Source organism: Marmota marmota, unplaced genomic scaffold (genome assembly GCF_001458135.2).
Source record: "Marmota marmota marmota unplaced genomic scaffold, marMar, whole genome shotgun sequence".
Lineage (NCBI taxonomy): Eukaryota > Metazoa > Chordata > Mammalia > Rodentia > Sciuridae > Marmota > Marmota marmota.
Genome location: NW_026000221.1, coordinates 23,924,860 through 23,949,492, shown reverse-complemented (window position 1 = coordinate 23,949,492; position 24,633 = coordinate 23,924,860). Strand labels below are relative to the sequence as shown.

At 40.8% G+C, this 24,633-nt stretch overlaps 1 protein-coding gene across 2 annotated transcripts in view; it reads left to right on the top strand.

Moving 5' to 3' along the window:
- Nucleotides 1-24,633, top strand: part of Fto (FTO alpha-ketoglutarate dependent dioxygenase) — a 371,520-nt gene that overhangs the window by 212,190 nt on the left and 134,697 nt on the right. For both annotated transcript variants that reach the window (XM_015488487.2, XM_048792184.1), the window contains exon 8: nucleotides 5,471-5,595. In XM_015488487.2, coding sequence (XP_015343973.1) covers nucleotides 5,471-5,595 — 125 coding nt within the window. The remainder of the gene's footprint in view (nucleotides 1-5,470; nucleotides 5,596-24,633) is intronic.

The following is a 24,633-nucleotide window of genomic DNA, read 5'->3' as shown; positions in this document are numbered from 1 at the left end:
CACTCTGGGAAACCAGGCAAAGGACTGGGTAGATAGAGAGGGAAGAGTCTGGGGAGCAAAGGTAACCAGTCCAGTGTGGGCAAGTTAAGGCTGAGGTGTCATGTCTGCAACGGCCTATTTAAGCAGGGGCAGCCAGTGTAAGTGGCAGTAGGGAGTCAGAGCTCAGTGGCAAGGTCTGCTGGAGGGTAGAAGCGTGGATGTCATTAGTTTACAGGGACCCTTAAAGCCATGGGTGAGAGATCACCCTCATAGAGAGCAAGCAGAGGAGACGAGAGGAGAAGGAAGGTTATAACCTTGGCATAACAACAGTTGAGAGTCGCAGAAGAAGGACCCCACCTAGGAGACTAAAAAGGACAGGCTCCGTGTTGGGCCGTGGCCTAGCAGAGAGAGATGTCCATTAATGAAGAGAGGTCAAATAAAATCAGGACTGATTCCTATTCCAAGAATAAAACCCATCCTCAAGGTGATGTGCCACTTCTGGGATATGCAAAAGATTCTGCCTCTGGTTCTTGGTGCAGGTGGAAGTTTTTTTGGGCTGTGATTGTTAATAGTTGCTGATGTCTGCTTTATGTTTTTCACTTAAAGTAATAAGTACTTTCAGGAATTCTTCTGTTAAGCAACCTCACGCAAGGTAGATTAGCTACGTTTAAGAGGAAACTAAGCAATAGTGAGCAGAGTGGCGTATGCACCTGGCAGCTCATCCCCACCACAACCTGCTCTTCCTGTCTGTTTGCAGATGTGGAGATGAGCCTCGGCAAGGAAACAAGTGAGATTTGAACACCCAGCACTCTTAGGGATATGCCTAGCCTTTTATGATCTGGCAACATTTCCATAATTTCTATTGAAAAAGAATCATTATTGAAATGAAATTTCTCCTCCCTGGCATGTTCCCTATTTGTGGCTTGTTCTTCTATTTTGAGGGGAGACTGGTATTAGGGGACTGTTCGAAAATTGGTGCTTATCTGAAGACAGTTCTGTGTTACTACTAATGGGGAAAATGGCCTATTAACATTTCCCTGGGGAAAGTCGACCCTTGAGGAGCTGACACAGTATGAAGAGAAAAATATCACCATTAATTGCCATGTCAGAAGAATGCTCTTTTGACATTCTAGAATTTCCTTTTGTGCATTGACTTCTTTTCACCCTAAATTTTGTGACATACTGCATTTTAGGGTCTGAATGATGAATCTAAATTCACTTTTTGTATTCTAATGTTGAAACTAAATTTTTGTAATGGAATTTATTTTTATCATCCATATTTCTCTGTATTTTTACTGCTTATTCATTAGATGTGTTTACTTGTAAACTTGTTCTCTGCATTCTTTCTTGTTAAAAATGTAGTAGAAATGAAATTTTTAATTGAATTTTATAAAATTTTTGCACAATAAAACTGGCCCCTTTCTCTCTCTCTCTTTCTCTCTCTCTCTCTCTCTCTCTCTCTCTCTCTCTCTCTCTCTCTCTCGGCATACAGTTCCACAAGTTTTAACATATGTACACACTCATTTAACCCCACTACAATTAGGATGTAAAATATGTCCTCTGTCCCTGTAGTATTGCCTTTCCTAGAATGTCATACAACATTTAACCTTTTTTTCTAGCATAGTGCCTTTAAGATTTATCCAAGTGGTGGCATGTATCAGTTACTCTTACCTTTTTGGGGGGGCTGAGTAGTATTCCATTTTTTGGATGTACCACAGTGTATTTTACCCATTGACACTTGAAGAACATTTATGTTGCTTCCAGCTTTTGGTGATTATGAACAAAGCTTCTGTAAACATTTGTATGCATGTTTTTGTGTGAACATAATTTTTTTTTTAGATAAATTCGTAAAAATGGAATTTCTGGGTCTGATGTTAAGTGTATGTTTAATTTTATAAGTAGCTATCAGACGGCTTTCAGGATCACAATAATGTGCATTCCCACCAGCCATGTATAAACTTCTAAAAAATCAAGTACTTTTTGAATTGGGCTTGGCAAATTGTGTTTCACAATGCTTTGAGGTTTTGAGGAGATGCCCCAAGAGAAAGAGAGGGCTGGAGGGCCTCCATAGCAGAAACAAGGAGAACTGCTACAGTTTCACTTTCTGTGTGCATTGGAGTTCCATGTAAGACTGCACTTGCAGGGTACTACATTTATCTACAAGGTGGTTAGGAACCACTGCATAGGGCATTGCATCTAGAGTGTGGGATGTGGACCACAGGTACTACCCAGGTGATGCCACTTGACACTTGGGGACTCTGCATGTAGTAAGGACACATGGTGAGAAAGTGAATCCCTCCCGGCCTCGTTTCCATGCATCCAGTGCATATGAGGGCAGTCTTCATTTAAATCCAATACATCTTTCATATTCTCCAGCCCTTGTCAATATCTTCTTTTACAAAGGAGGGGCCTGCTGCAGTCTGAGAGCCTTTAGCAAGTGGTAATATCTAGAATAAGATAAACATATGGCTTGGTTTTTTTTTAATATACTTACTTTTATGATTGTTTTCTTATTTATGACAAGCACCCCTGTTTTTTTCCATTTTTCTTTTGAGTGAATTTATTTTATGTTTTAAAAATGGGTCCATTGTGTGGAATTGAGGAAGGGGGTCAAGGGGTGGAAGGGTGGGTAAGGGGAGCAACTGCAGAATGAAATTGACCAAATTAGGCCATAGGCATATATGAGTACATCACAATGAATTCCACTTTTATGTATAACTATAAGGCACCAATTTAAACAATGATAAATCAATAGAAGGAAGACCAGTAGTAGATAAAGGGGATCAGCAGGGAGGAAAGAGGAGAGGGGAAGGAGAAGTCTTGGTGATTCAGAATGAGCCAGCTGTGTTCTATGCATTCATGATCATGTCACATGAGTCCTATTATTATATATAACTGTAATGTACTAATGAATACAAAATTAGGTCATTTTAAAGACAAACATTAGAAATTATTTAGCTTGTGCAAATGTCTGGCAAGAATCATGAGGGCGTGCTAGAATGGGAAACTCTGAACTAGGAGATCTGTGTTTTTAAAAAGACCTTGACACAGATCCTTTAGCGAGATGAAGAGCCCCTTGGTAAAGCACCCAACTCTCTTTTAATTTATCTATTTTATGAATTTATTATTTATGTAATAGGGATTTCTTAGAAGGCCTTCCCTGGTTCTTTGTTTTTGCAATACTTATTTTTCAGGTTCCTTCTTTATGTATAGATTTGACAAATGCTCATTAAAATTTGTTAGAAAGAGAATAGAAATACAGTGGTGAACTGCACAGACCATGTCCTCTGCCCTGTGAAACTTCACTTTCTTAAATCCTTCCTCCCCTTCCTCATGGGGGGCTGTTCAGGGTCCGTGGATAAAATTTAAGTGACGTGAAAGGCATGGAAGTGCTAAATGACCTTAAAAAACACTCTAACAGATGCAGAGAGGAAACTCATTCCATTCCCATCAAGGTTTTGGAGCCATCTGGATGTGTATGGAAATTCTATTTTATACATTTTTTATATTTTGGTAAAATAACATGTATGCAAGATATAGCAATGCACTGTATGGCTTTTTGATGCTCCTTCCAACTTTAACTGCGTGAAATAAGGTGTCACAGGCAAGGAGAAGTGCTGTGGTTAGAATCCTCATTGATAACCAGAGCCCTCTGAAATTAGACAGCTTTAGATCAGAGGTCACAAATTGGCAATTGCCTACGCTCTGTCCAGCCCATTGGTGTATCTTGTTTGACGCCACGTGGTATTTAAAAACATTTTTTTAGACATCAGTTTATAGCATTTACAAGATCAGGAGTTTTTGTATTTAACCCCTACCCCCATTAATTTCTTATTTATTTTGAAACTTCATGAACCTGGCACTCCTAAGCCAGCTTTTCTGAATGGGGGAGTGGCAGGCACTGTAGAGTAGCTGCCATTATGGACAGATCACGTGCTCTCTCTGGGTAACCTTTGCTGAGCCCATTCATGTTATCTGCCTGGCCCTAGTGGGTTTCTGAATTTGCAGCCCTTGGATTCAGAGTTTCAGGTATTGGAATTGCCTGGAGAAGGGGAGCATTTCTCTCTGGCTGGAGCCTGACACCGTTGCTGTGGGGGGAGCTGACTGCATGTCTAGCTGGGTCCATCTGCACAGTCTAGTCAATGCAATACTGGACCAAGAGGCAGAGGTCAGCATCTTTTTCCCAGCTGGTGCTAGTCAGGTTAATCTTGGATCCGTCACCATGAAGATACCATTTCCTACCTTATCTGTTTGTGTCATTTAGGGTTTCATTCTAAGCAATAAAATCAATTTCTGGTAAATTGAAACTAAATGAGACTTTATTAAATGATATTGAAAACTCAACCTAACAAAGGAAAGAGAATGATCTGGACTTAGAAGGTTCAAGAAACCAGGGGTACCTCAAGGACCATGGGGGGACAGCAACTAAAGAAATAGATGAATAGCCGCCAATTGTTCCTCTGTCTTTGTCATTCTTCTCATGGGTCTAAAATCCAGGATAAGAGAATCCAAGACTACAAACACCAAGGGAAAAGACTCTCCCAAGAGGTAATCTGGGTGCTATTGCCAGGGGACCAGGTATGGATGTAGGGAACAGAAACAACAAATATTCACCACACCACTCTCTAGGTGGTCATGAAGATATTAGATACACATTGTAAGACACCATAGAGGAGTCCTTTTTCATGTTACGGTAAGAATCAATTATGAGTGCAAGAAAGTCATCAGCTACACTGCGTCAATTAGATAAGGAGTATATGGTATTAAGGGCCCAGAGCCCAGAAAGTGACAGTTCCATTCCTTTTAGCCATTGCCTTGGTTGTAAAATCTCCAAAGAAGCCACACTGACTTTAAATTAAAAATAATATATAGAAAAATCTAAAGATGTGTGTTGAGATATACTAGTCTTTGTGATTTTTGTGCTTGTTTCTTTCTTTGCAAGATCTGAATTTGCAGCAAGCAAAGAAAATGAATGGAACCCCTCCTCCCACCCCTACCCCCCAAAATCATTGGCATGGGTAGAAATTGAAAGTAATGATTCAAATACGAGGCAGTGCAGAAAGCCTCAGCTGGGCGGCAGGAATCAGAGTGTGAAAGTCAGAGACTGCTCTTTTTTTTTAAAAAAAAAGGCAAAACAAACAACTCACAGCGAAGTGTACGTGAAAATCATTTCTAATAGTAGCTCATGGTAGGCAATTCCCAGGGGAAAAAAAATCGTTGGTTGCTGAGAAAATTAGAGTGAGAAGGCATAGTGTCTTGATGTGTTACTTAAGGCAATGGAGCTTTGGAGTTTACCTATGTGCCATGTACATTGATTAAATACAAAATATATGCCGGCCATTTTTGGCCATCATTTACCGTATTGATTTGTTAGCAGGGGAACTGTAATAAAAAAGCCATTGATTTACTGTCCTTATTTGCTTATGGGCTTTTTTTTATTATTAATTTTTCACTTTTTCTTTCTCTCTTTTTTTTTGATCTTTTCTTCTAGACAAATGCTGTGCTTCGGGAAGTTAAAAGAGAGGGGCTCCCCGTCGAACAAAGGAATGAGATCCTGACGGCCATCCTTGCCCCGCTCACCACACGCCAGAACCTGAGGAGGGAGTGGCATGCCAGGTTAGTTTTGTCATGAAATGGGATTTGTTGTCCCTGACAAACAAGAGCTATATTTGGCTAAGCCTTTCCTTACCACTGGTCTCGTCCCTCTCATTTGAGAGGCCGTGAAAAATAAGCAAGTTTAAGACGTTTGCAGCTAAAGTTAGTTCTCCTGCCTAGGCTAACCTACGTTAATTGTAATGATCCATGACACTGTCTGTATGTGCATGTGATTTCTCCCTGGGTAACGTTTAGCATACATGTTTGCATCTTGAGCATAATGTAATGTAAGTACCCGAAGCTGAAAAGCTCTTCTTTACTCAGCAGTCTAGAAGGCCTGCATTGCTATTCAGTCAGGCAGATGTCTGGGAAATCCACATAGTGCTCTTCTGTCACTGGATGCAGAGCAGATTATTCGAAAGTAGTCTATTTTTTCTACCCCATTTTTAGAATCGACCAAGATAGGAATTACTTTTTGCTCCAACCTACTTTCTTTCTACATGGAGTTGCCTGTGGTTAGAAAGCTGTTACTGGTGGAAAGTTTCTACGAATCATCACTTTTTTACAGAATTAGTGTGCTTGCATCATGAATAGCATGTTACCCTGCTCCGTTTTGAAAAGATAATTGATACATGGAAGGTTGGAACTAGTACCTCCAAGTGTGAGAGCTCTCCTTTACATCCATGGTTTGTAAAAATTAAAGAATCATCATCCATTTGTAAGCAAGAGGGAGAGGAATTGGAAAGATTGTACTGTATTTTGTCTCAGAATCTTATTTGATACATAAAAATTCTGTGTGCCTCAAGTCAAGAACATTTATTGATGGCCGTCATATTCTCCAAGTGACTTCATATAACAGCGTTTATAATAATTGATAGCTTCACTAGTAATAATTATCATAAAAATAGATTTGTCTGAACAAGGCTGAAGAGATGAGCATTTTCCAAGAAAGGAGACAGTATGAACTATTGATTCGGATTGGATATCAGAAAGCTACTTTTTTTTTTTCAAATATGTGTATTATCTCTAGATTCAGACTTGCATGCAAATAATAATTTAAAAACTCATAATAATATTCCCCCTTTTTCTTGTGTGGCTACAGCAAATGACAAGCAGTTTCAACTATAATAATGTCTGAATAATTCCAATTTAACTTTCCATAATTTTAGACTCTTTTTGTAGGACTATCTAAGTGTTATATTCGTTCAGGTCCTTGCGTTTTGTTCAGTAATAGGGCATCAGCATGGCGACATGAAAGAGGCATCCTCCTGTTCGATGTATCCGATCTTCCTCCTGGTGATTCTTATTAAATAGGAAAAGGAGGAAGAAAGAATTCCCCTGTAATCTCTTTCCCACACCCTTTCTCCCAAAGACAGCGCAGTCCAGAAAGAGCAGATATTGAGCATGGCCATCCTGTGTTGAGTGCATTTGGTTTGTTAACAATAATTTCCTAACACACCAAATCCTCAGACAACATGGCCAAAATGGCCTGTTTGAAAAGGAGTCTGTTTTCAGCATTTCTGGCCCTTACTGCTAACAGTTTAATCAGGAGCTGGAGCCAGTGTTGAAGTTGATGTAGTCTAGCATCTGAAACAAAAATTCTTAAGTCCTTTGTGGCAGGGGCGGAGGAGGGAGAGAGCTTAGCCGCTGACACTCTGCAGGCACCCTTAAAACCAAACACCTGAAAGACAATTTCAAGAGGGTGATGTCTCCAGTGTGCCGAAGGCCAAGTGTCCTCAGAGTATTGAATAACCGCAGTCTTCCCCCAGCTCTTCTTCACCCCCATGTGATGTTTCCCATCCTGGTGCCCTATCTCAAAGACTCATCCATATGATCTGTGTAAACAGACAGTCACCATATCCCTCTCTTCCCCTCATCAAAGCGTCCCCTGGCCGTCTGGAGTGAGGCATTGCCTGGAGTAGCCATCCAACGTGTGGTGAAAGTTATAAAACATCCACGGCAGGGCCTACCCAGCCGCCTGGGTTTCAGAGATTGGCCTATTGTGTACTTTGGAATTACATGAGGAAAAATGTGCCTTGACAGAAAATAATTAGCACTCACCAAAGGCCAGGCAATAGGTTACAGCATTTTACTTTCATCAAAGCTATCAGGGGATCAGTTAGATTAGATAATAGAAATTTTTTCCTCTGAAAGTTACATACAGATGACTCTAATTATCTTATATTGCACATTGGAGAATGCATTATGAACTGTACAGTTTCAAGAAATTTAGGTCAGCCGAGACTCTGCAGCTGGCAATAACTTGAGCGTAAGTCTATTGTAATAAACCTTCTCGGCGGCAGGTTCATTTATGATCACCAGATCAGGCAGAATATTTTCAAGGCAACTTGTAACTCAGTCCCCAAATATTTGTATCTTTCTCAGGCCAGGAGCCCAGCCATTGTTTGAGACTCGCTGCAGTCTTTTAAACTGAAAGCATATGTTGCCTGTAATTGAGCTTCTTGAGGAAAGTGTCAATTCTGCATGACTCGGGGTAACCGAGTTTGTCACAGTGTCACACAACCCTGCGATTCTAGAGGCACATCTGAGTGCTGTGGGTTTCCTTCCCCAAACTCGGTAATCCCATAAACAGCCCTCTCCAAATAGGCTTATTAGGGCTGTCTATTCACTTCCCCAGAGTTGAATGATCCAAAGAACGTCAGGAGACACTGTGTGAATGCAGGGTAAGTGTTAACAGAAGTGGTACAGAATTTCTGAAGATTTGTCTTTGTTTATACAGTCCACTCTGCCTGATGGACAGCTTGTTATAGCTTTTAAAGAACTGGGCAAGCCCTCTGATCTGACCCCTTCTTGACCTCCACAGCCCAAAGGTCAGTCTGCAGCTAATAAACTCTGAGGTTCTTAGGGTCTACTGTAGACGGAGGCAGAAAAAGAGCAGCTGCAACGACTGGGTATCCCAGGATAGGCTGCTTTGGGGTCACTCTCTGATAATGAAAATGATTACCAAATTATATGGAAGTTTAACCGCAATAGTGAGTCAGAGGAGGGTGGAGCCCAGCGTATTAGGTTTGATAAATGAACTGTGAAGAGGCCCATCTGGCTCTCAACATCTTTTCTCCCCCTCTTTCCCTACCAAGGGGAAACATTTTAAAATAACAGCACTACATATAGACTCAATGACCCATGCAAGGAGCTGGAATGGATTAAGATTTAATGGTGACAGTGGAAGGAATTATCATTTGAAAGGTGCACCAAAGAAAAGGTACAGTTCAGTGTCCATGCCCGAGTTGTTTTTCTAAATAAAATATAAAAATCAGTGCCTTTGTTTATTTTATACCCATCCCCAACCTCTTGCCTAGACTGCTGGAAATTTGGAGGCCATTGTTTATCATGAAATAATTATTCGTGGTCAGCTTCAGGGGGGAAAAAAAGGGCCTCCTTTGCCTTGAACATGTCAGAATGAGAATCAGGCGTTCCATTTCTGCCCGCTTGCTCAGTTTCAATGGTGTAGGTTAATCAAGTTAGAGAGAATGCTTTACAAAAAAAAAAAAAAAAAATCTGGGCCCATATCTTTGTCTGACTGTTGTACGTGTTTCAATATTGGATCTAGGTCTGGCTGGAGGACACTGTTTTATTCCTACTCTGAGTTGGCAGTTTTTTCTGTAAAAACAAGAAGAAAGTGCATAATGTTCATTGAGTAGATTGTTTGTTCCTTTCTTGATTCCTCTTTCAGAGGAACATCACAGTGATGATAATTAGTGCCAACAGTGGCTAGGTCACTAAAAGCTGTATGTCTACTTACTGTCAATTGATAATGGCAATCTCCTTTAAACTCCCCCCAGTTTCCCATGAGCATGGTGTGTCCTGGTTTCAGATCAGTGACGCTGGAGACCAGGAAACTCTGCTTTCCTGCAGAGACACTTGGCACAAGCCATGACTCTACTTTCTGAAATGAGGATGGTTTTATTCAGTAAGTATTTTTTGTATATTCTGTATACAAAATACTTCATGAATGCTGTGCATGCTATAGAGTGCCGAGCAGCCAGTTTAAGGATTATCTGGGGATGAGAATGTCCCAAGTTGCTAGAAAGAGGTGGTGAAGGCCGCGGAAAGGAAACTGATGGAGCCATCGTCACCACAACAGACTGTGAGTTGCTCACAGCCTTTCAGGAAAGTATTTAATTGGGGATTCTCAGCAGGCTCGGATCATTGTGGTATTGAAAACCCTTGACACTGAGGTATATTGTCTACATAATATAAGCCCCCGCTCCAGACTAATTATATTAAATATAGAAATGAAAATGCTTCTAAATGTTACCCGAAGTTAACATTTTTCATCCTAGGTTTTGCTTTGGTATATGTGTGTGGGTGTTTGCAGTGAATAGAAAATTGGGTGAAGGGTAATGCAGAGAGATGGGGAGCACTCTGAGAAGTAACTGTGCTTTTTAACTATAAAGGAGTGCCTCTAAAATTTTGCTACAGAAAGGTACAGATACAAAAAAAGAAAAAAATAAGTCAAAGATCAGGCCATTACGGATATATAAAAAATTGAGATATAATTCATGTACCATAAAATTTCATATAAAATGTATTATATTAAAGTGTATGATTGCTTTTTTCAGTGTCTGTACAAGATTGTGCAACCATTACCACTATCTAATTTCAGAGTATTTAAATTACCCTAAAATGAAACCCCATATCTGTGAACACCTACTCTCAATATTCCCTAATCCGCATAGTTCTTGGCAAACATTAATATACTTTCTGTCTCTATAGATTTGCCTATTCTGATCATTTTTTAATAAATAGAATCATATACAATGTGGCCTTTTGTATCTGACATTTTTCACTTAGCATAATGAGCCAGGATTCATACATGTCATAGCATGTAAATATTTTATTCCTTTTTACTGCTGAATAATATTCTGTTTTATGAATGTTACCACATTTGATTTCTCCAGTCATCAGTTGATGGATATTTGGGTTGTTTCCACTTTAGAGCTATTATAAATAATGCTCTTACGAATATTCATGTACAGATTTTTGAATGACAAGTTTTCAGTTCTCTTGGGTATCATATTAGTCTGTTTTCTATTATTATAATGAAATACCAGAGGTTGGATACTTTATAAACAAGAGAATTTTATTTAGCTCACAGATCTGGAAGTTCAAGGACATGGTGCTGCATCAGATTGGCTTTCGTGAAGGCTTCATGGTAAATAGCTTTCCAGTATGGGGAGCACACACAAGAGGGAGGAATCACATATCAAGACAGGAAACTGAAAGGCAGTAAGGGTCAGGCTTACTCTTTTATAACAAGTCTTGAGAGAGAACTAACTCAGGATTCCATGAGAACCACCTTAATCCTTCCTGAGGCAGCACCCCCAGGGACCCAACAGCCTCCCATTAAGCTCCACCTCTTAAAGGTCCCACCATCTCACAGTATCACCACACTGGGCATCAAACTTCCAACACATGAACCCTTGAGGGACAAGCCACACCTAAACCATAGCAAGTATCTGTCTAGGAGTGGAATTGCTACGTCAGGTGGTAACTCTGCTTCTACCTTTTGAGGAACTGCCAGACTGTTTGCCACATTGTCTACACATTGGCTACTGTTGGTGGCACATCCCCACCAACATGCACAAAGGTTCCTGGTTCCTGTTTTCCCATGTCCTCATGCACACCTGCTATTTTCATTTTTCTTATTATTATGGACATCCTAGTGGTACCTCATCATAGTTTTGATTTCCATTTCCCTTAATGACTAACCATATAGAGCATCCTTTCATGTTCTCATTGAAGACCATTAGTTTTTTAGTAGGATATATTTAAACATGGCCTACTTTCTTACCCCTCTTATTAGTGGTAAAGAGCTAAGGAACCTGTACAGATGTTTGACTTGTTTAAGGGGCAGGCTTTCAGACAGAGCTGTCATTAACTTGCGGCTAACTTCATTAATTTCTGGCAACACCCATTTCGCCATGGCCATGAGTAGATCTGGCCCCTTATGCTTTTTCATGAAGCCCAGATTATTTGTCTCTAGAGATTTACTTATTTCTTCTAGTATTCTCTTACATTTCTTTCATTACAGTATCTTAGAACATTGTACTCTGGAAAGGAATGTGACCTAAGTAGAAATTGTCCATTTATAGCTCCCCAGCTTTTAGGCTCCACCAGGACTTAACTGTATTCCCATAGTAGACAACTTTGTATAGGTTCAAGCAGCCTTAAAATGGTTTAAACAATTTTAAAATATTTATGACAGTTGCTTAGAAAAGCTTTTGGAACTACTTACTTCCAAGTTAAAAGTGATTCCCCAAAGACCGAGATGGCTTAATAGATATATCTTTCTCATTTGGGGCTTCATCAGCACAAAAACCTTCCAACTAATTATTTCTTCCCACTGGACAAGTCAAACAACATCTTGTGTACCAGCTTCCTATTCTCAATGACCCCAACCATCACCATGAGGGGTCACTCTGGACATTTTTGCTAAGACTCCAGAATCTGGTTATTTAGAATCTAGAACTTGTACGGAATAGGCTTTTCTTTTCTAAACTAGTCAGCTTCAGGCGCTGGGTACATAAGTTACTTACACAGAGCAGGTTGGGTTCTAAGACTGGCCCCATTCAGGTTTTTCCCCCTGGTAACTAGTTTATCGTTTGGCCTCTTGCAGTCCTGATTATACCCACAACTGGCCAATCGGTGCAGTTCAGTTTAGCATTGACTTATTTTGTGATTGCTTATCATGTGCAAGTAGTTGTGCTAGATGCCGTGGGGAGTATCAGGAAGAATACGACAATTTCAACTGTGAACTAAGGTTCAAGGCGGGGGTAGGGCAGTTGACAAGAACACAGCAGCCAGCACACACACTCTCTTTCTTTTGTGTGTGAAGCACTGTAGGAAACTGAGAGGTGACTTAGCAATGGGCTATGCTTTAAGGGAACCGATATTTTATTAGAAGTTTATGAAAAGGAGACCTGACATTATATACGTACTGGATTCTGTGATTACATTTTTGTCCCTCCTCCCAGAATATAAGCTTCATGAGGGCAGGGCATTTGTCTGTTCTTTCACTGACTGTAAAGTCTGCATCCCAGATTTCGTGACATTATGCTGTCTCCTCCATTTGAATAATGTCCTATACGGCCGAGGGACCTTGCCACCTTGTTCACTGCGTATCCTGGCATCTAGAAGAGTGCATGGCACTCAGGCTGATTGAACACCTGGCAGAATTAATTAACTTCAACCCATTCTCATATAACGCCTGTAATTCCAACAGCTTGGGAGGCTGAGGCAGGAGGATCTTGAGTTCAAAACCAGCTTCAGCAATGGTGAGAGGCTAAGCAACTCAGTGAGACCCTGTCTCCAAATAAAATACAAAATAGGGCTGGAGATGTGGCTCAGTGGTCAAGTGCCCCTGAGTTCAATCCCCTGTGCCAATAATAATAATAATAAAATAATAATAATAAATTATCTATATTCTGTATTTTTCTTAATTATGAAAAAGATGCTTTTTATTTTTTCCCTAACCTTGAAATTGGATGAAGTATAGATCGCTGCTATTGGAAGTAAGTACTGATCATTTATCTAACTTTCCAGGGGTGGAACCTTGAAGTTGGAAGGAGGAGAGATCACCAATATGCCGTCCTTTAGTGGTTAAGCCCCAAGCCAGCACCCAGGTTCTTGTCGCAGCCCAAGGGAGGAAGGATGCTTTGTGTACAGGCTGATTCAGGGACACTTGAGGATGAGACTGCCCTGGGTGTAGGTTGCAACCAGAACAAACAGACATGGTCTCATCCCTGTGGTCATTCCTGGTTCCCTGCCCTTTCTGGAAGGGGAGAAGAAGAAAAACAGGGGTAGGTGGGGAGGGCCATGTGGCCTCAAGTCTGCATTTCCTGTGCTCCAAGCAGCGGCTTTTTCCCGGCTCCCTGCTCATGTGATATCAGTGCAGCCATGAACATTAGCCTTAGTGACTTGGCATTTGGGCCAGAGCTTGTTTTCTGCCCTAAGGACTTATGGTCACAAAAAATGGAGCCACTAGCCCTGAGGATGGGTTCTGGGATGACGAGGCTGATGCATTTATCTGCTGAGACCACCTGTGACTGTGTGTCACCTGACCACGTCAGCTGCTATCTTTCCTGCTTGAAAGAGTGGCTGTTTTTCCTGGCAGACTTAGCGTGGCATCTGTAGTTAGTCGCTGTCCCTTGCAGCTAGCTGAATTTGTTTGCAACATTAGCACTGGGAACAAACGGAAGAGATTCGAGGGAGAAGCCGAGAAGCTCTGGCCTGCTAATTGCCATCAATGTCTTTCTTTTTAATGCCGCTGTCGCTTCTCCTTTAATAATTACAATCTCTGCTTTCTGCTGCCCTTAGCAGAAGAATGTCCTTTGTGTCTCTGAACCAGATTACTCTATAAAACCCGATAACTCCATAAAACCTCCTCATAAATGTGTAGGAATTGAAACATTGTATAAATTTAGAGCAAGGATTAAATGAGTCTAGAGATAGGGTTCCCTCTTTCCCAAGATACAGCAACTTATCTTAAGGAGGCCAGTGTTGTTAATGTTATTACCATTGTTACTGTCATCATTTGAACAGTTTTATGGAGGACAAAAGCCAATTGACTTCTGTTCATCTTATTTATAAAATCAACACGTGGGCTTCAGTGCGAGCTGTGCTTCTGGCGGGTTTCTGACTGTGATCAGTTGCTGGCTCTTCTGCGCAGTGCTTCTGAAATGTTTTGAGGAAACATTGATTCATGCATTTGTTTATTCAACAAACATTTGTTAAGTGGTTCTGGAACTATAGCAGTGAACAAAACCAATGAAAATTCTTCTCTCCTGGAGCTTGTATTCTACTGGGACACCAAGCAAGGGCTGCTTCCCTCAGGGGACCCTGCATATTAACAACACTCTGCAGGACCAAAATAAAGTCATTTGGTTGGGATAAAAACAGAAAAGTTTCCTTTCTGATCTTTGTCCTGAAGCGATCACTTGGGATACACCTAACATTAATTTTTCTGATTATGTGCACCTGGTTCCCAGTTACTTTTCCAAGACATGTGTCATTTTAGGGAGGACTTAAATTCAAACCATGTTACACTGGTAGATCGCTCTTAAGAGAGAACTGGAGAAGGCTCGTGGGTGCTGGGGCCTGGTGTGATAATACACCAGGGCACTTCATAAATGGAGTGGTGCTTGCTGTGAGTAATCTGCCAGTTGTGTGTTGGTTCAGCTAATATTTATTGAGTACGTACTTGGTACAAGACATTGTCTTTGGCCCTGAGGCTATAGAGCTGAGTAATACTTGACTTGGGAAATGTATTATACAATATAGAATAACAAACACTATGGAAGAGATTGAGTCATGGTTCCATAGAAACCCAGGTCCAGGGAAGGAGGAGGCAAGTTCTCCTTCAGTGTTGTTTTGTGACTCATTGGATGCCAGCCACAGTGGCTCCATTGTGTTGGCTACAAGTGGGTAGGTAGCTCTTTGTCTCCAAGAGTGAGTGAGAAGCAAGAGAATCTATATATGATTATGGGTTTGGGGATAAATTTTGTGCTACCTTCTCTCCAGGGGGATGTGGGCATTTTGTGGCACCACGTTCTCTGGTACCCAAACATGTTTCACACTTTTTATTTGGGTACATCTCTCTCCATAAAGTAGTAATTTCCAACTCATGCTTTTTAAATCTCAATGTTGATGGGGGAAAGTTTTCTTCCAGAGTAAATTCCATTAACATGGCATAGTGGTTGGTTGCATGGACTCTGAATCAGATTGCCTGGGTTTGAATCTTGGATCCACTTCTATAACTCCAGGCAAGTTTCAATTACAGATTGTAACTACTTAACTCCTCTAAGCCTCAATTTTCTCATTTGTAGTTTGCCTAGGGGATGGTAATAATAGAACCTATTTCATAGGGTTGATTAAGCAATTTCATGTAAAACACCTAAAGCGAGTACCTGAAACATACTAAGTGTTCAGTTAAATCACGTATTATCATCATCTTGATATACAACAGAAAAGTCAAGAATAAACCCAGCCTTCCTATCCTTTGAGAGAGTGCCGGCATATAAATCCCAGCCCCAAGGTAGAGGCCCAGTACTGGTAGGAAGGAACTCTAGATAGGATTGTCCTGAACTGGACTCAAAGTCGTATCCTATCACCAGCTGGCTGTAGGAATCTGGGCACACCACAGACACCTTGGACCTCAGCAACTATCCAGAAAAGCAGAGGCTTAGGTGGGCACACACCTGTAATCCCAGCCACCCAGGAGTCTGAGGTGGGAAGATCACAAATTTGAGGCCAATGTAGGCAGCTTAGCAAGACCCTGTCTCAAAACAAAAAAGTAAAAAAATAAAAGGTGGGTTTAGTCTGAAGACAGAGGCATCTACTAGCTCTGACAAGGTGTGGCTCCCTAAATTAGAGCCCAGAGAGCATCTGAAGGTAGGCGGGCCAGGCAGTTTTAAGTGCTTTCTGTGACGGGGAGATGGAGGCATAGACACGCACAGTCCTGTGCCCCCGGCAATGGAGTGGAGATGGAATTTAAGCCAAGAAGGCCCAGCTCAGACCACATATGCTGTGCAGCTGCTGTGAGGGCAGTAACGAAGCTTTGTCCACCTCTCTTAGGTTCAGTAACTGCTGGGACTCCAGACTCACAGTACAGATCTTCCAGGTTCCTCCTAGAGTGCGGAGGAGCCTGTGTATATCTGTACATGTTTATTTCCTCTGGTACCTAAATATGTTTCACACCTTTTAGTTGTGGGTGCCTCTCTCTGTATAAGGAAGGAGTTTCCAGCTCATGCTTTATAAATCTCCCTCCCATAAATCTTTTAAAGGGAAGTTATTACCTTTATAGCTATATCATTTCTTTTATATTGGTTACAATCTTTCAGAAAGTGGGAGAGTAGGAGCGAAGAAGAGAACATCAAAGTTTAGCCTCCAAGAATCTGTAAATCCTCCAAGTCAAGTAATCTTTGGGCTGTGTTAGTCAAGGCTGATTTGAGTAGGTGCCCTTAAGGTGAAAGGGTAGCAATTTATCTACTCCATCATGGGTTAATACCAGCTGTACACTATGTTTATATCTAGAAAACAATTTACTGCACGTGAAGAATAGCAATTTTATCCTATCTCAGGGGTGTCCCCAGTGTATTTTACAAATTTACTCTGTAATGTATATTCCAGGTTATAGATAAAAGTTTAGCTCTGGTTTTCAGTTGATGGAGTAATGGGGGGCAGGGGGAAAGAACAGCTCTGTTGGCCTGTAGGGGACACTGTTGTATCATTCATCAGAATTTTCTAATAACTTGTCCCAGGACAAAAACAACAACAACAAAAAACCCAAATAAACAAATCAGAACACAAAAATATAGGTCAGTCAACTTTAAATTGTTCATTAAAATTATCTGAGTAGTTCCAGTGTATTTAGAATATTCTCGGTTTCTTGAGCATTGGTCAGGTTATTTAGTGTCCAGGCAACCGAGGGACAACTTACAGTTTGTGTCCAAGATGGGAGCGATTGACACAACCGTTTTGATTTGCTTTCTCTCCATAGTCTCCAGTGGACAGGGTGCTCTGGATGTTACTTTTGAATTTAATAAACCTTCAGGTTTCATCGATCATCTTAATTTGTCACTAAGCTATGCCAGTGCTCACTTGAAATGCTTCAGTTCTGAGAAATTCTAAATACTATAAATCTTGAAAGGGCCTTTTTAGAAGTTGTTCTTCTCTTCTTTTTACCCATATCTTTTCCCTCAATGAAACAGGTGCTATTTACTGAGAAAAGGAAGTTATGTCTACATGGATGGCTTCTCTCGGGCTTGGTCTAAACTCCAGGAACCATCCACACTGCCAGATGCACTGATGGTTCTTGGTATGACTTGTTTCTTTTTCCAGACTCTCGACAGCCTCTGTATCCATCCAGGTTCCCTGTGATCTTGCCAGCAAAACTCCACCTCTCTGCCCAGCTCTGGCCTCTTCTCCACCAGAATATGGCCCTGCAAGGTGATTGTAATTAACCCTGGGGAGGCACAGGTTTTGCTAAGGCAGTGTGCACAGTAATGATATTGTTAGCTTGCTTCATTTCTAGTTTCACCATCAATTATGCCATGTGTTTCATCCAGTTGGTGCTACCCTCCCAGTGTTAATTATAACCTACAAGACTGTTACAGTTAATTTTATGGCAAGCATATTGTCTCTTCAAGGCTCCGGAGCAGCTCATAAATTATCTTGAAGGTAAAATGTAACTTGGGGAACTAGTTATGAAAATTCCATCCATCTCGTTTAGGAGGTACAGCTGCTACTGTCAGCTGCCTCGCTGCTGCATTGTGAAGGAATTATGGTGGGTCAAGTTTAAGAGGGTAGGCCCAGGCTGTCACCGAGGAGAAAGGCTGTCCTGGCCCTGTCAGAGCCGTACCTTCTGCCAATCCCTGGTGGTTTCACTTTGCAGGCAAGAAGAGGCAGGCTGCGCAGGTGGACGGTCCCCAAGCTGTCTGTATTCATTACTTTACAGAAACTTGTTGTAGGTAGGCAGGTCCAGAGACCTTTCCTCTTCTCTGTTGTCATGATGTTAGGCATCATCTACAAAGTACGAGAGAGATAACTCTATAACTAACTCTGGGCTTGGTTCAGGAGACCAGGCGAGTGAGAGGTGCACTCTCTCAGTGGCAGAACCTTCCAGCAACCCTTTCCTGGCCTCTCCCCCGTTGTTGATTTCTCTCTTGCAAAAGCCCTTGGCTTGAATGAGCATTTTATTTGTGGTTGTTAGTTTTCATATAATCTGATAAAGTGAGATTTCGCTGTGAACGAATGTACTCTAAAATTGCCTCCTAAATAAATTAGCAGGTTATCTTATTGGAATAATAAACACACTCCTTTTCTGTTTCCTCACACGAAGTAAAAGCTTTACATTTCAGCCCTCGGGGCTTTAGCATTATTATTTTTAATGACGGAACACAAGTCTTTCATTTAGCTTGTTTGTATAGTTACTGTAAATGATCTTTCTGCTGTTGGTTCTTCATTTGAAATTCTGCATGTTATGCCAGCCTTAAAAGCTTTGAGGGGGCCTCTGAGAATTGGGAGCTGTACTGAGCCCAGCATCTTCTAGCAGCATTGGAAACTGGCTGAGGCAGAAAAGTCAGAGATGGTGTGTGAAGCAAGTGTGCATAAACCCAAGTGTGAGTTTAAGCGAAGCACACACAAACAGTGTGAGCGTGGGTGGCAGGTCGAAGACTCTGCATCATAGAGTAAAAAGCCATCCCCCACGCTGGGGAATTTCCCTGTGTGTTTTGGAGCACTTTGGTTGTATTTGTATAGCTACCAACTTTTGTGCCTAAAACTGCTCCACCTGGGCTGTGTAAATAACAGAAAGAAACCTGGTCTTGAGGGGTGAGCAGGACACATGGAATGGTGGAATTGTACCCAAAGAGGCACTGGTCTTTCCAAAGGAAGTGTTCCTCTGAGCTCTTGCTGATGACTGCATGGAGTTGGATATTCGTGTTGGCTAATGAAAAGTATGAATTCAGACTAAAAGTCGCTAACTCAAATGGCCACAGGGCTGGCAATAATGGAAATGAATGAAGCCACGGAGGTGGGAGGTAGGTGAACTGGGGAGGCCACATCCAGTCTGAAGTGGGCGGCTGCCATTCCCCTCGCCAGGAGGCCAGGTCCATGTTACCAGGCCTTCCACATTTTTAAGAGAAATGGAAAATTCAGACTGTGTGCATGCTTGTGAAGTCTCCCAGTTATTTAGGTGTTAGCAACAAAATCAAATATTGTAACTATTGCTCAGGCTGATCAGAATGCCTGGAGGCTGGATGATGTGGGTGGAACTTTTCAACCTTCTCACACTCCTCAAGGACAGAGGCAGTGGCGCTGGCCAGGAGACCAGGACCCGGTCTGGGCACTGTCTCTGTGGCTTGTCACTTCGTTCTGCTCTGTTCTGGCCTGGAGGAGATACGTGCATGTTCATCAGTGTTGTTATTATTCTTGGCCTGCATGTGGCTGTGTTTTCTCTCTCCGTTTCCAGAGAAAGTATATGAGGGTTTTGAAAGTGAATGAGGTGTATGTGGTGCTCATTGTTACTGTAGAGAGGGTGTCTGCAAATCCACTAGCCATTTTGGACCCAATGAAGTGTTTGATTTTCAGAAAGAGTGGGCTGGGGCTTCTTTGCCAGTGAACTACCATGTCTCCCATGAAACCCTGGAATTTCTACCTGGTCCCCAGCTCCTTCTTGGAAAGCCAGAAGTTCTTTCAGGGCATGAGTAAAACTGGCACAAAGATGTCATGGGGTCCAAATCTTAGTCTCACTGCTCCAGATGGATAGCCACATAGAAGAGTGGTTCGGGAAGTTGTTAAATCCATGTGGGTTTGATCTTCTGGAGAAGAGGGAAACGTAAAAACGACTGCTTTCCTTTAATAAAGAGAACAGGCTAAGCCTAAACCTTGGCTGCCACCAAAGTCAGCTGTTCCGTGTGCAAGGTTAAATTTCATTGTAAATATTTCATAGAGTTATTAGAATGGAGCCAGATTGACATCACAGCCCCAACTATACCAAAGGAACCATTTCATTAAAGTAAGCCAACATTTCGAAAGAAAAATGAATTTCTGTGGCAGAGCTAGCATAAGGTCAGCAAACCCCCTGGAAGAAATGTCTGTATTGATGTTTATAATCCCTGCATTTATGGATTTGCAGTTTGTGCAAAAAAAAAAATCCCAAAGAGACTTTATTTTGGTATTTTGGTTAAACAAGACTAGCTTGTGAAATAGTTTGTATATCGAAATCCATCCTAACCCGTCGTCTTGGCAGCCTTTTGGATGAATAATATCTTCTCCAAAATGTGTGTATTTGAAAAAGAAGGGAGAAGAAAATTAAGTGGCAAACTGTGTCTCCCGGTGGTCATAAACTGACAGAATCCTAGAAGCAGGAAGCAAAGACTGACAGTTTGTTCATTCTTTGAGCAAATCATAGAGCTGTACATTTATTTATTAATGCATGATGGAAGGTTACGGTGAAGAGCAAAATGTTTACCCTGACTACTCCCCCACTCGCTCTTGTGCTCCTTCTCTGTCTCTTTTTATTTTGGAATAAAAGTTTATTTAAATATGTTTTTCTTTTATGTCACACAAAGTATGTATGAGATTTTAGAGGCATGTGGCAAGGGGAAAAAAATGAAAAGATACTCACATTTTGTAAAAAACTTAATCCATGCTCACAGATGGTCCTGTTCAGGTGCTATTTTAATTATGAGGTAAAAAAAAAAACAGCCCCACACAGTAGGAAGTCGTCTTAATAAATGGAGTGGAGCTTTTGTCTTCAAGTGTCAAAAGCCTTGTTAACCGAGAAATTTAAATACTTTGTGTTATAGGGGAGAGTCTCAAAATGACCAAGATATTTGGAGAAGGCAAAATGATGGACTTTTCAAAAGATCCAGTGTGGACACTAGGAATGTTTTACAAATATATAGCTTTGGGCTTCCTAAGAACTGGTGATTTTAGTGATGGCTTTTCCAGTGATCGATGTCCTCCATAAGATATGTTCATGGGATCAGAGGGAAAATAAACAGAACATATTGCAAATACATTTTTAAAATTTTAATCCCAAATGGAAGTATTTCTTTACTGTTCTTAAACTCAAAGGGCCACTTTGCCCTTCAAGTGCCCAGAAGAACTAATAATAATTCATGTGGTATGGTAACTTACGGCTTGCATTAATAATCCACAAATAGAACAGTCTTCTTATTAAATATTAGTAATATATTATAATAATGTTTTACTGTCTTTCCCTTAGTGGGGAATTATGAGGACCTCATGTTAGGACCTCAATGTCCTGACATAGTTAATTATCCATGGATAATGGTTTTCAGCCATTGCTGTTCTGAGCGATACAGCTTTATTGTTGAGGGCTTATTAAGTATTTGCAGACTCAGGTGCAGTGCACCTAGGCACTCTGCGACAGAAGCAAACAGCTGCGTTTTCCTTACCATGTTATACATCACATAGAGTGTCTCATTTATTATAGCCAGGCTAATGATGCAAGTGCAAACCTTTATGTCCTGTTCTATATCGTGATAATATATTTGCTGTAGGGATGTTAGCTTGTTTTTCATAAGTGATTAATCTTTTCTTATGCCAAATATATCACATGAAAATGGGTTAACACAGGGGTCAAAATACATTTAAACCCGTCTGCAGAGATTGGATGAGAATGTTGGATAGAGTGGTATTTTTTTCTTTCACAAAGACCTTGCCCTGTCTCCAAGCTACCCACCAATACAGTGCTCACCTTACTAAAGACTACTAACAGGGAACTATTTTTTGTTTGTTTGGTACCAAGGATTGAATCCAGGGGCAATTAACTATTGAGCCACATCTCCAGGCCTTTTTAAGTTTTATTTTAAGTCAGGGTCTTGCTAAGTTGCTTAGGGCCTTGCCAAGAAGGAAATATTTTCAATCCTGGGTGTGAGACAGGGTTCAGACCTGAATCTGTGCTAAGCAAAGTTAAGTTAATGACAGTCATCCAAGTTTGGTTCTTTGACAAGGCCCTTATCCACATGGATGAGGGTGGCAGTAGGTTTCTGTGGAATCTAAACTGTCTCCCAATTCATGCATAGGTAGGCTCTCCTGAAACTCTCAGTCCAGTGCCAAGGCCTAGCACAGTCTCCTGAATGTAGTGTACATGCTACGATTGACCCATAAGATGATTTTGTAATACACCAATGAATACTTTTCATTTTAAAAGTTAGATACTTTGCTTTTTGTGTTGTGAAATATTTGAAATTGACTCTTAGCCGTTTTGAAATATTCAGCATATTATTATTAACTATGGCCACCCACTATGCAGTAGATCTCAAACTTATTTTCTCCTACCAAACATATTTTACTTTAGATTAGGAAAGCATTATCAGCATATTGGATCCAAGATTCTCAAAAAATATTGAAGATAAGACTAAAATCAGTCTTTAGGTGGTTTCTTTTAAAGTTGCTTTTAAAAAACAGTGCTAAAAATGTTATAATGTAGGTGGTTGATATGACTGAAAGTCCTGATGGTAGATTACATCATCAAAATTTAGGAAATGCTGGCCTTACAAACTGGAGGGATCCAGAAACATGTGCCTCAGTCAAAATTTTGCTAGTGATGATGAAGAAGATGATCATGATCATTACAACATAAAGCAGCTGGCTTTACTGTAAGCCAAGTACTATGTTCAGTGTTTTATCCGTATTTCCTCATTTTCTCCCCCTATCAAACCTAGTAATATATTGTTTTTGTTGCCATTTTACAGTTAAGGTAACTAAGATTCTGAAAAGTTTGCCCAGGATTACTCAGGTAACAAGCCAGGATCTGATGTCTTTGTGTGTGTGTGTGTGCGTGTGTGTGTGTGTGTACTGGAGAATGAACCCTGGATCTCAACCACTAAGCCACTTCCCCAGCCCTTTTGTATATTTTATTTAGAGACAAGGTATCACTAAGTTGCTGAGGCTCTTGCTAAGTTGCTGAGACTGGCTTTGAACTTGCAGTCCTCTTGCCTCAGCCTCCTGAGCTGCTGGGATCACAGATATGCACCACTGTGCCTGGCTCTAGTTTCTTTTTAAGCACATCATTTTTTGGAATCCTGATGGATTAAGAAATAATATCTGCTGTCTGTTCCCTAAAAAGTAAAGGAGAAACATGGAAACATGTTGCACTGTGTCTAATAATGCTGTAATCATCCATGTTTTGTGAGGCTCTAACCTAAACTGCTGACTGGGCCCTGTTGTGGTTATATTCTGAGTCCTTGGCTTCCTTAGTTAGCTTCCTGCATGTATTCTAGAACAGATGCCTTAGAACTTAAAACTTTTTATTTCAGTGAGAGAGAAAAAAAGCCCTTATTTTTTGAGTTACTGCCATCACACCCTCTGAATGTGTATTATTAGGGGATAAGTAGCATCTTTCTCACTATACAAGGGTCTATGTTGAAAAAAAAATTAGTAACTTCCTGTATTTCCACACTTTGGTATCCTAATTCTTTTCCCTACTCATGTCAAATAAATGCAAGCAATGTCTAATCTGGTGCGAAACTTAAAAAGTGCAACTCTCTACCTAATAGCATGGTGATATTCTCCCAAAGAAAAGACAAAATTAATATGAGAGAATTAATCATGACTGTTAAGAAATGTACTGAAATGAATAGAAGAACATAGCCCACAGGACTAAAAATGCACTTGGAAATTTAGGTGTCCTAGGTCCCAGAGCAAGACCTAATGCACACAGAGAAGTTCTTCTGTGACTTTTGATTTACTGTGATGTAAAGACCCAGGAAAATGCTCCAGCAGGCAAAAATCCTCATACTGTCTTTCACATCTGATATTTTTCTGAGCCAAAGTGTGTCGTTTCCTTAGATTAGTATTTATGACTAGTTACATCGCACAAAGAAACCTGACTTGGGTGAGGTAGTTCGGTCTGAAGAAATAGGTAATTGGGGCACTTAAATACACTATTCAATGAACATTTCCAAGTCACCTTCTCCATGGCCCCAGAGTCATTATGAACAATTACTCAAGAACTGTGAGATACTCAAAGAGGAAAACTGCAGAACAAAATGAGTCAAAAGAATTTATACTTTTGTCATTTCAACTTGAAGCCAGGGGCTAAAACTCCTATCTTGCGCCATTGTAGTCTACAACCATTTAATTTGCTAACAAGACTTAACTGATCAGGATCTGCAACCTCCCTCTCCAGTATAATCAAAACAAGAAGCATTTGGCTCTGGAGAGTAAATGTTGAGTGTCTTTTATTGTCCGTCCCCACCATTTTCTTTCTGGCAGGCTGAGATGAAACAGAAAGCTGATATTTGGAGCCACTGGAATTGCAGGCCTTGTAATTTAGAAATATCCATTTTATCCCGTGTAATTTCTTCCCTAAGATTCCTCAGTCTAAATCTGATACAGGTAGGAGCCAAGACAAACAGTAACCATTTATAGTCACCCAGACCAGTTTGAATTTCACTCTAATGTAAAGCAAAGAGAGTTTTTGGCTTCATTTCAGGTGTGTAACAGGGGTAGAAAATGCATTTAAAATTTAGCAGCAAATGTTACCATATGTTTCCATAACAA